The sequence below is a fragment of the Podarcis filfolensis genome, assembly GCF_964270895.1.
Source record: "Podarcis filfolensis genome assembly, chromosome: 5".
In the NCBI taxonomy this organism is placed as follows: domain Eukaryota; kingdom Metazoa; phylum Chordata; class Lepidosauria; order Squamata; family Lacertidae; genus Podarcis; species Podarcis filfolensis.
This window is the reverse complement of record NC_139608.1, coordinates 49,570,877-49,582,936: the sequence shown is the minus strand read 5'-3', so window position 1 is coordinate 49,582,936 and position 12,060 is coordinate 49,570,877. Positions and strand designations below refer to the sequence as shown.

Here is a 12,060-nt window from a genome sequence, read left to right as displayed (position 1 = left end):
TTTCAGAATGCTGAACCTCCACCCTCCTAAACTAAATTCAATATTATAAGGCCAAGTTTGCTTCAAACTTATAATTTCAAGATTCCTTTTGGAGAAAATCTTGTGGGTTCTTTTAACTGTTTTCTAAAATGTTCTGACTTTGACTTTTTGAATGTGTGTGCTATTGTTTCTGTCCTAACATAAATTGTTACATTTTTAATATTTCCTTCTCCCTTTTCTGTTTAGCTCCACATGCAGCTGCTTCCAAAACCTCTTCCCTTCCTGGCTATGGAAGAAATGGACTTCATAGGGTAAACAGTCAACATTTATTATAAGACAGGGTCATATGTGTCGTTATTCTGTTAGGAATTTCATGGAGTCTCCACATGGTATTGATTGAAAGTAGGTGGCCCTAAAACCCTTTATCTGTTCTGGAGTTCAGGAAATGCAAGTGATTATAGATTCACGTAGCTTCCCAAGTATTGCTCTCTCAATACATTCAAACAAGGATAGATACATTCAGAGTACTGTATGCCATATTTCTGAACCATCCTAAAATAGTTGAAGGCATCAGATACAACTGGGCTTTAGTTAACACTACATTATCTCTCCATTTCTGAAAATCCTTAAAATAACAACGTAGCACAAAAGGAACACAAGGGGAATTCTTATGCAGTGGTGCAATATTAGAAACTGATGTACAGTGGAACCTCGGTTGTTGAATATAATCCGTTCCAGAAGACCGTTCGACTTCTGAAACATTTGACAACCAAGGTGCAAAGGGAGAATGTCAGTTTCAGTGGTGAAAATTGAAAAACACACCATGGAAGCCATTCAACTTCCGAGACATGTTCGAAAACGGAAGCAATCACTTCTGGGTTTTCAGCATTCGAAAACTGAAATGTTTGGCTTCCAAGACGCTCGAAAACCGAGGTTCCACTGTATATTCTTCATGTATCTTAAGCAATACATCAGATGATATTTGCTTCAACATTTTTTGGGGAATTCCATCCCCAAACTTTTAAAATATAATTCAGAAAAACCTAATGCCGCCAGTTGGGTATCAATAATTTGATGCTTGAGTTTGTTTCTTTTCCTCTTCCTTCCCATCACTTTATCTTCTGTGCTGTGTTGTAAGCCTGAGTGCAAGCACTCTGCTATTTTTATTGATTTGTAAGCTGCTGTGGAAGCTTTTCTGGCTGAAGAATGGGTTGTACATGCTTTGAGGGGAAAATCAGGCCTGGCCCAAGATACTTCAGCATTTGAGGTAAAGACCTAATGAATCCAGAATTGCTCCCCTGGCAGCAAAAGTACAATGATCAATTGCTGACTACTCCATACCCTTTAGGTAAAGGTAAGGGGACCCCTGACCGTTAGGTCCAGTCGTGACCGACTCTGGGGTTGCAGCGCTCATCTCACTTTACTAGCTGAGGGAGCCGGCGTACAGCTTCCGGGTCATGTGCCCAGCATGACTAAGCCGCTTCTGGCGAACCAGAGCAGCACACGGAAACACTCTTTACCTTCCCACCAGAGCGGTACCTATTTATCTAATTGCACTGTGACGTGCTTTTGAACTGCTAGGTTGGCAGGAGTAGGGACCGAGCAACGGGAGCTCACTGTGGCTTTTCACCTCTTTGGGATCTTTGCTACTTCTCCCCGCTCATTCAAGTGTTTCCTGTTTCACAGACCCAATGCTTCAGTACAGTCATCTCTTCCCCACTACCCTATTTTCTCTTCTTCTGTGGTCTGTTTTTATGTGCATATGCTGCATATTTTTGACACCTCCAGATCAACAATGTGGTTGACGTGTCCATTTGTGTCTTCTTCTAGCCGGTCTCTACAGACTTTGGTCAATACAACAGCTATGGGGATGTGAGCAGCGCTGCTCGAGGTAACACGATGAGAAATATGGTTCTCTTTTGTGTGCTGCTATATCTGTAACCTATACGCTTGAGTTTTTGTGGCCTGCTTTTGTGGTTAGTCTATTCTCATAGCAGACTGGTGAGCACCTTACTTATCCCTGCAATGTACACATTTTTGTTCTTGCAAATGAATCTGGTTCTTCAGCACTGAGAACAAGTTAAAATAAAGAGGGGAATGTGTACATTAAAACCGTATTTTATTTTATGCATATGGATCTGTATTTTTGCCTGCTTGATTCTGATCATTTAGTTCAGTATTTCCCAAACTTGGGTCTCCAGCTATTTTTTCAACTACAGTTCTCATCATCCCTGACCTGCTAACTAGGGATGATGGGAGTTATAGTCCGAAAAAGCTGGAGACCCAGGTTTGGGAAACATTTAGTTGATTCCTGCAAGTTAGGAGCTCGGGGATTAAATGAAACACGTATTGTTTGGCATCCTAATCCTGATGCTGTTTCTCTCCCCACCCCATCCCCATCACTTTTCAGATTTTCAGGTACAGTACAGATTTTCTTCCATCAAGTAACCAAGTATCTAACCAACTTCATCGACAATTCATCCACTATGTGACTCAAGTCTGAATTTCCGCTACAGGGAAGAGCTTCTTAGCACATGTTTATCTGCATGTTTCATTTCTAATCAATGATGTAAACTTATATCACTGTGGAAAAGGGCACAGCTAACACAATAACTTGCATAGGCCAGTTTTGTGACTTGCTTGGTAAGCTTTTGGAAGACTGACCTGAAAGCCACGTGTGGCAGTTGTTTCTCCATCAGGTTTCTCCTGATCTCTCTGGTTCCAGACAATAACTCTCCTCTTTCTGAAGCCATACCATCTTCCTATTTTCCACATATGATTCCCTGACCTTTCCTCCTTTGTATGTGGTTGTGGGCATGGAAGAAATAGCCAGCAAATGACCTCATATAACACTGACATGAAGATCCATTGATTGACCAATAAAAAGGGTTGTTGTTTCTTCTAAACGCCAGCCCTAACTCTAAATTCTATGTAAAATTCTTAGGAAGAGATGATCTGGACAGAATCTTTATTGTATATTATGCTATTAATGTGGAAAGTCTTTTCCAGCCTGGGATAGGTAGGAACTTGCCATTTTACCGGGCAGATTTTTTTACAACAGAGCAAAAACTTCAGAGTAAAGTACAGCTGGAAAAGTAACATAGAAGATGACAAGTCAGTTCTGTGAGACAATATTGCCCGTCATTCCTCTTCCTCCCCTACAAACTGATTTATTAATACCAGATACTGGGGGGAAATGCTGCTTCCCAGAGGCATCTAGCTAGCCACTCTTGGAAACAGAATGCTGGATCTGATGGATCTTTGGTCTGATCCAGTAGGTCAATTCTTTGGTCCTTAGAACCAGAAAGATTCTCTTAACTTGCTACTTAATCTTTACTACTGGGAATGATTTTGTTGGACATCATAGAAACCAGATTGTTAACTTGCTTAAGGAGTACATAATAATAGTATTCCATTGGCTGATGTAAATATCTAACATGGGATCATAGTATAAATTCATGTCCATATTCACCTTGAATGCCTTTACCCTTTCTATGTGTGTGTGCATGTAACCTGTGTGTCTGATGTTTACCTATATCTGATACAGTCCCTCCCAGATGGTCATGTCCCCGGAATGCGAATGGACCGAGGAGTGTCTATGCCTAACATGTTGGAACCAAAGGCAAGTGCAGACATTATTCACTTTCCTTCAAGACAGTGATGGTTTGCCTATGAAATGGTGGTAGTTTGTGCTTGTAGCCCTGTGGTCTGTCCCCCTCACCCCCCAAAATGTTGCTCCTTATGTGCCAGCCCTATCTTGCTTTGGATTGTAGGACATATCTCATTGATGTATACAGGGCAAGAGCAGCTAATATTTCCTGGGGAATAGACAGCAGCGTTCAGTAAAACTTGAAACTGGTAAGCTTTCAGCACCAAGCTTCTGACAGCCACAGTTATAAGAACCCACAGGGCACAGTTTGTAACTGAGCAGTGGTGCCTGCTAAACACCCCTTTCAGCAGGGAGCCACATCTTTACCTACCCCAGTTCCAGTGGTTTTTTCCAAGAAACATAGGTGTTGGAACTCACCATGAAGTTGTTACAGTAAGTCACCGGGTGACTCAAGGCAGCCCTAAATAGATGCCGGCTTGATAGAAGCCATGTTCACTGCCTGCAGAGGTGCTAAAAAAATGACGGCAAACTGTCTCCCTAGCTAGTTTGGGGTTTTCCCCTTGTTCTGGTGTAAGTCAAATAAATGCACCTCCACTTCCCTCGTTCTCTTATATTCAGGCCCTTGCACAATTGCACATACGTGCAACGGTAGAGACCTGGCAGCAAAGCTTAAAGCCTGCTGCTGCTACACAAGGGGTTGATTGAAGAAAAGGAACTATGAATTGGCACCACCCCATAGCCTGACCAGTCACAGCTAGGAGCGACTAGGAGCTAGGTGGAGTCATGGATCTTAAGAAAAAGTGTAGACTCACACATGTTGGACAGCTTCCATTTTGGGCTTCTCAGAAGTATGTAAAGGCAAGAGGTGAGTGGGGAGTTCTGGCACACTCCTGCTGAAAAAAAGCACTGCGCACCACTGATGTCATGTGTGACATCAGGTTAGGGCAGGTGGAAAGCCTTGCAGCAGGACCCCCTGCTGAACCTGATTAGGCCCACAGGTCATAAATTCCTCACTACTGTCATAATAGTTGATCTTTAAAACTATGGGGCTGTATCCAATGAACTTGTCCCACCAGCACAAGAATGGATGCTTGTGCAACATAACTTTCCGCCTCTCCTTGCCTGGTGCTCCTAAATCTCTTCTAGGGGATTCCTCAACTCTCCAAAGCAGATTTGGGGAGGCCATGTATGGGAAGTTTATGGGAGATGGGAGGTTTAGCATAAATCCTTGTACTGACGAGATGCGTTAGCTTGATGCCAACCATGAAAGCAACCAACCTGAGAATTCTGCCCAATTTTGGACTCAAAATATTTTTTAAAGCACTTAAGAGCACTACTCTGTGGTTTTGTAAAATATAGGAATATGATTAATGACTTCAAAGTTCTCAGCAAAGTTTGTGGAATTTTGGCTAATTTTGTTACAATAATGTATGCTGGTTTTATGTTGCATTGTATAGCATTTAAAAAAATGTATTTAAAGTTATATAGTAAAGTGAATTGTATAATTGTCATATTCCACTACCAATTCTCTTCCAAGCTGTATATAAAGTACACATCATTTAAATAATTACAATAAACTAAGTGGTATATGTTTGATGACTTTATCTTCTTTATTGAACTTCTGAAATCTTCATTAGGTGTTGCAGCTGATAAAACAACTAGCTGTCTCAATTAGGTCCCACCATTTTATTGACAGTTTAAAAAAATTGACAAAAGTCTCTTACTACCTTCAAGGAGAGGAAAATTGGGCCCTGATCATTGGCATATTCAGCCAGTAGCTCAGATAAAGAACTCTTGTTTAGATACCTTGATAGAGCTAGAAAGGACTAGAAGTTTCATTTCCTCCTACTAGTACACCATATTCCGCATTATGGAAAACCTGATTGACGTTTGCTCCAATTCAGCAGTAAAGAATAGGTTTTCCTAGGGGAAAGCATTGGAACAAGCAGAAGTGTGGACAAAACAATCCCTTTCTTATGCTTTGGTGACTGGTGTCCATTGGGGGTTAGTAGGGTAGAAAGGGAGTCAATGGTAGATAGAGCTAGAGCCAATGACAAGCCGAGCCAATTCTAGTTTTGTCCCTATACCTGTTTGCCCTACACGTACAAAACTCAAACTAAGGAGGAGGAAGGTGACAGCCAGTGTATTAGTTGTAAGTAAGAAGGCAGGCAAGTTGGTGCTGACTGGGGACAGACTGAGGTTGGTGGGACAGTGATCCATTTAGCAGAATAGACCAACCTCTACTGCATGGAGCTGGGATAGGTCAGTTGGTAGAGCACAAGACTCTTAATCATGGGTTTGAGCTCCATGATTGGCAAAGGATTCCTGCATTGCAGGGGGTTCAAATAGATGACCCTCATGGTCTCTTTCAACACCACAGTTCTATGATTCTATGTCTAGTATAAGAGAAACTTGTCCACCATTACTACCTTCTAATCAAGAAACACCTATTAAATTGCTTAGTAAATTCCACAACACACAAAACCACTGAATCAGCAGAACAAAGGTAGCTAGCTATGGTGGATATGTGAAAAATCAGCTTCAACTGGACTGGACAAGGGTGGAAGAAAAGACACATGATTGAGATACTTGTTCAGACCTAACGATTGTACCTTCCTTAATGAAGTAGTTATTTTTCATGTGAACAAACCAAAATGGGCAATGTCCCCATCAAGGATAATCCAGAAAATGAAATGGGATTATATGCAGAATCCACATATATTTTTAGTATGATGTTGTGCAAAAATGAACTTGTATAGACATCCTGCTAAGTATGATTTATTTATTTTTTAAGGAACAAAGGATTCAAGGAAACAGTGCACATTACACTCAAATACTTAAGGCAGCCTTTTAGCGAACTTGAAGCTGTCTGCCAACAGTGACTGCATTCTGCTTGTGAGCTTAATGGTGTCTTTTTGGGGTGCTCTAAATCTACATAAATGCTTCTTGTATACCATTAACAGATATTCCCCTATGAACTGCTCATGGTGTCCAACAGAGGGCGAAGTAAAATTCTACGAGAAGTGGATAGAACCAGGCTGGAGGTAAGAGAATATCAGACTCCCCAAACAGATGTTTGGGCTAATGGTTTTAAAAGGATACAAGTCTCTTGTTTAAACATTTGGACTGATAGCTGCCCTTTTCCTTGTCTTCCTTCAGCGTCACTTAGCACCTGAGGTTTTCCAAGAAATATTCGGCATGACGATACAGGAATTTGATAAATTACCTCTCTGGAGACGCAACGACATGAAGAAGAAAGCCAAACTCTTCTGAATCCCATTCTCTCCTTTGGAGGGGAGAAAATGCCACATATAGGATAATGTATCATACTTAAGTTCAAACGCTTTTTGGAGAGCAACCACGAGAGACAGAGAGAGAGAGAGAGAGGAAATGGGGGCTAAAGGGAAAATCTGAGAAAGGCACCTATATATTCCTTGCAGTTGTGCAAGGGCCTTTCAAGCTTGCCAGAGAGTTGTGACCCAAAAATGTTGACATTCTAAATCTCAGCAGTGGTCTTTATGCATTATAAAGTTTTTACATGGCATCAATACATAATGTGGAGCTGCTCTGCCCTCCCTCATTTCCCTTCACTTTTATTTAAAGGTCAAGGGGCAATGCTGATAGAGCCAGGAAGTGCCAATAGGATGCCAACCCACAATTACGTCGTCATGGTCTCTCCAAGGAATGAATGACTATATTCTGTAGCTAACGAAGGAATCCTGTGTAATATATTTATCCTTTGGGCACAGCCATTACAATTAATTGGCCTTGCCTTCAAATGGCCTATTATTGTTGCAGTGCCCATCAGCAAAGCAGGCCACTGAGCCAGAGTTCTGCTGCATACCAGCCAAATTCTTTGCAAGGAAACTCCCAGCTTGCACTTGCGCACATCTGCTAGGAATCTTAAGAACAAATTATCTTATTTCGTTGTCAAGTCTTCTCTCCTCCCTTTGTCCGGCTTTAAGCGAGTTTGCTAAGTGTTAACAAGAGCAGCAAGCCAAAAATGAAAGAGTTGGTTTTCTCGTTCTGTGTTGAAAAAAGTATTTCCAAAGTGAAATACAGGGGTAGGCTTAATTCAGATGCTACTTGTGCCATGTGGCAATCCATGGGGCATGGGCTAGCCACATGCTGCTTTGGTAATGTTTCTAAAGGACTAGTATGTGGGCTCTTGCAATTATGTCGTTGCTTCCCATGCTGTCACCACCTGTTATGATGTCTAGCAGATGGGAAATAATCACATCATCCCTGCAAAGATGGCTCAACCCTGCAAACATCAATAGTGTGGGAAGGGACCTGACTACACCAAAGCAAGTTCCATCCCATTACAAGGGGAACGACTGAATCGGGGCTACTGTCGCCTATACCTGCATACATCCATTGGCGTGCTGTACAGTTGAACTCCAGAATGTCTGTGACAAAAAAATGGTATTTAATCCACTTTGTAGAGGAGATGCTATGAAACAAGACACCTCCTGGAAATTTTGCTGCTAAAAAATGACAGATCAGCCACTTTCTTGGATGCTTTGATGACACAGCACACTATCAAGTTAAGTAATGGCCTGATTTCCATATCATGCTAAGCCAAATCATGGCTTAGTCAGTGCAACTGTACATGCTCCCAGAGAGGAGACCGTAGTGACTTTGCTCCTCCCTGGTCCTTGTACTGCTGTGCTAAGCTAAACCTTGCCTTGGGTCATCTGAACCCAGGCTCGAGGTTTAGCTCTCCTGAGTAAACCATGAATCATAGGGCAAATCTTGGTTGCAACTTCTGGTTAAGTCTGGAGTGAGCTAAACCACAAGCCTGGGTTCAGACGACCCAGTGAGCCATGCCTTTGCTTAGCACAGTGTCGCATGGCAGCAGGACCATGGAGAAGTGAAGCACTCCTGGAGCCCATGCATTTGGCTTAGCATGACATAGGAACCAGGCCAGTGTTTGATTTGGTTTTATTCAGGCAACTACAGGCTCACCCATAGTTAGAGCGCTTGGGTTTTCTTTTTTTGTAATATTTCAAAGCTGCAGCCTAGGCTATTTGCTTTATTTATCCTCAGTGCCTAGAAGAAGGAACGCCTAAGACAGTTTCTCAATTCAGTGATGCTCCCTCATCTACATGCAGTCCTGAGCATTGTGTGAAGTGGCCCTCATCTAGCAGAACTGCTTAGAGGGCTGTGCATATTCTGTTCATTTCAGAACAGTTAATAACATATTTTCACAGACTCCAGAGCTGTTTCTTGCCAACAGTAGGGTGCACTTGATACATTTATCTTTTACTTTGAGTGGTGATTGTTGACGTTTTCACTGTTGCTTTCAATAGAAATTTGACACTAGCACGTCACTTACAGGGAAATACTATACATGTTTACTCAGAAGTAAAGCCCACTGTCTTCATTGAGACTTCCTTCTGTTCAAGCATGTATAGGATGGCAGCCCCTGAAGGATGCCTTTGAGGGCAGGACATTCAGGACTTCCTGCTCTTACATTTAAGAGCTCAGCAGAGAGAACCGTTTGCCAAAAGGTGTTATCATAGAAGCGCTTGATAGGTTGGTCATCCAAGCCCATATCCTTGTAAAGAGGATCTTTCATACATCATATATTGATTTGTAGAAGAACATGTGGTAAAATGCAAGCACATGTCTTTTGTGAAAGTCTGGTCAAGTGGTGAAAATAATCTTACCACATGTCTACACCATAATTCTGGGAAGCAGAGTGAGCGGTAACATTTTCACCACCACACTGATGACCAGCTTATGAAGTGGCTACCTGGTAAAATCATATGCCAGATCCTTTATCAGTTAGCAGGAGGAGAGTGCCGGCAGCAGAATAATAAGGACCCCAGCTCTGCAGGGGAGGTTAGCCATGTTATGTGGAAACCTAAACTTCTCACCCACTAAAATCTGTCACATATCCCACATGATGTTGTAGCAGCATTAGGATGCTCCAATAGACTTTCAGTCCATATTTGCATTATAGTAAGACTTTCCATCATTATATTGTGTTGACTCATTAGTTCAAACTCACTGCCATTTGCAATCAAAAGAACATTCTGGATTAATGGCCTGCAATAGGCCACACTGTTCAGTAGAGGAAAAAATGGATATTTGTACCAAGATCAGACAATGGATTGGAAGCTAATCTATAAAGGAATATATGGGCTGGCTGTTCTATGCCTTATTCCTAGGCATGCTATTGTCACTGCCACAACATCCAACAGCTCAGTGATTTGGCTTTGCACTTCCCTTCATGCTACCGCTTTCCAGCCTATGACCTCTGGAGATACATTTCTCTCTGTCTCACAGAAAGGGGCACAGATAGTATCTCCTGAATGCAGTGAAACAAATTAACCAACTTCCAGTCCCACCAGCTGATCTCAACACTCTACACATTTTCTATACTGCCAAGCATGGCATCAGTTCCCAGTTGTCTCATACGCTGAGCAGACGTCCCTCAGCTCAGCAATTAAGAGAAGCTAAAAGTGTGGGTGAACCACCTGTTGCATGGTTTCTTCTTGGAAAACGTCTCATGTGCCCTCTAAACATGTGGGGAACCAATATTCTGTAGGCTCCAGCCACACAGAAGAATGCCATGTCCTAACACAGCGAGAGCTTCCTTTTGGTGCTTAACTAAGGACATTTTTCTCTACCCCCACCCTTCTCTCACACATTTCTACTTCCTGATCCCAAATTCCATCTACTGTAAAGAATGCAACATTTTAGTTGACATTATTTTCCAAATATGACAGTCTCTTCCTAATAAGGGACTGTAGCAATAAGTAAACAAACAAATAATTTTTTTTCAGGTGTTGCTTTCCCAACAGTTCCTTGAGGGGGGGAAGCAATGCCAGTTGAATTTCTGCCTGAAATATAGCTGCCCCAAGAAGTGGCAAATCTACAGAGGCCCTTCTTGAATTCCTGCCTTTGAAAAGGTGGCCCAGTAAGCATAGTTTAACCCCAAATCATGACATAAGAAAATAATGTGGGTTTCAGGTAGTTTTGTGAATTTCTTCTTTGTGCAAAATGCTTTCTAATGGGGCAGGCGAGTGAAATCATGCTCATTATTACATCTTGAAGATAATTCTGACCCATGTGTCAGAATGATAACACTGCATAAGTCGGATCATTATTTTCTAGGGACTTCCTTCCAAACCCATGAACATTAACAGGAGGTTTGGTAATTAACTTCAGCAAGCTGGTGGAGTTCAGCAGTATAAATTGGTGGCAAATTCATGCCGCTCTTTGCTCCCAGGCCTGATTCTTCAAGGGTAACAGATACTACTTTGCATTGCCTGTTTTCCAAACTAATCTGTCATTGAAGCAACTGGCACAATCGAGGTATGCTGTAAATCCCATGGAATTTGATGGAAAGAGTCACAGTTAGGCTATTTCTCAGCCAGCAAGGTCAGAAAAGAACCTTTATCAACTGTTGTGTATTCCCATGACAACACTTTGTATTGTTAATGACATCATTTGGTGCAAAATAGTAAAAGTTGCTGACAACCCTTGTAGTGAGGGAGCCTTATTAATATTCTGTAGGAAGATCACTTTAATGAGATATATTTTGCACCACTTTGATAAGTTTTAACTGCAAGGTTTTTAATGACATGTTTCTTCCCTTTCCTGGGCAGCCAATTTCCAGAATGCAACCAAGTAACCTTTTTCAGATTATTTCCGTTAAGTTTGTTTGTTCTTCCTCCTTTGTTGTAGGACAGCTCTGATTTGGAGCCTCTGTTTAAGAAAAAAAAAAATCACCAATACCTATCTATACTGTTAAGTCTGCTTCTTCTGCAAAACGAAACATTGGCCGTCATTGCTGTTCATCTCACCCAACCACCCCACTATAATCTACATCACTGTTGTACTCAAACCAAGTAAACAAATAAAGTTTTGAACTTTATTCTTATTGTGCTCTTTGGATATTTTTGTTTCATGTATTTAGTTGTGTCATGTTCACCCTTTCAAAACCTTGATATAAAACAGATTTTGCACTGATGGCAGATGATGTACTTTGGGACAAAGGGTTGCTTTTTATCAAATGTTTACAGGAAGAGAGAGGGCATTTTGGGAGTGGGACAGTCCTTGGTAAAGAGAGGCCCTTCATGACTACAAGCATTAGGGAAAGTCACTCAGAGGGCACATTTAGGAAAAGAGGAGTTAAATTGCTTTGGAACATGTGGGGCTGAGTCCCATAGCTGAAAGCCCACCATCCAGATCTCACTGGGCCCCCAGTTTGGCAGTCAAATGGTGTCCATAAATCAATGTGAGGGAATTGGCTTCTTCTGATATGGGATACGTGGAAAATATTATTCTTGTTCTGCTTCTGTGGTAGCTCATTACAGTGGCAGGAGGAACAACTTTTTACAGCCCTGTTATTTGCCAAGAGGGACTTAGTGGCCCTCTTTTGTGTTATCACTTGATGAGAGGGACATACTTGCTACTATAACAAGGGGCAATGTTTGTCCACACCCCACAGCTCTGGG

At 41.8% G+C, this 12,060-nt stretch overlaps 1 protein-coding gene across 25 annotated transcripts in view; it reads left to right on the top strand.

The window, feature by feature from the left end:
• The window catches only part of ABLIM1 (actin binding LIM protein 1), a 215,778-nt gene extending 204,301 nt beyond the window's left edge, over positions 1–11,477 (top strand). For 19 of the 25 annotated variants that reach the window (XR_014548860.1, XR_014548861.1, XR_014548862.1 and 16 more), the window contains 5 exons: positions 226–290; positions 1,810–1,870; positions 3,527–3,601; positions 6,553–6,633; positions 6,749–11,477. Coding sequence is in view for 6 of the 25 variants with exons in the window: in XM_083616697.1 (XP_083472823.1) it covers positions 226–290; positions 1,810–1,902; positions 3,527–3,601; positions 6,553–6,633; positions 6,749–6,862 (428 nt within the window). In the remaining 19 variants the exon portion in view is untranslated. Of the gene's footprint in view, positions 1–225; positions 291–1,809; positions 1,903–2,389; positions 3,602–6,552; positions 6,634–6,748 lie in introns of those variants that run through there. The other 6 variants (XM_083616695.1, XM_083616699.1, XM_083616698.1 and 3 more) reach the window with 2 other exon arrangements.
• Positions 11,478–12,060: the final 583 nt, after the last annotated feature.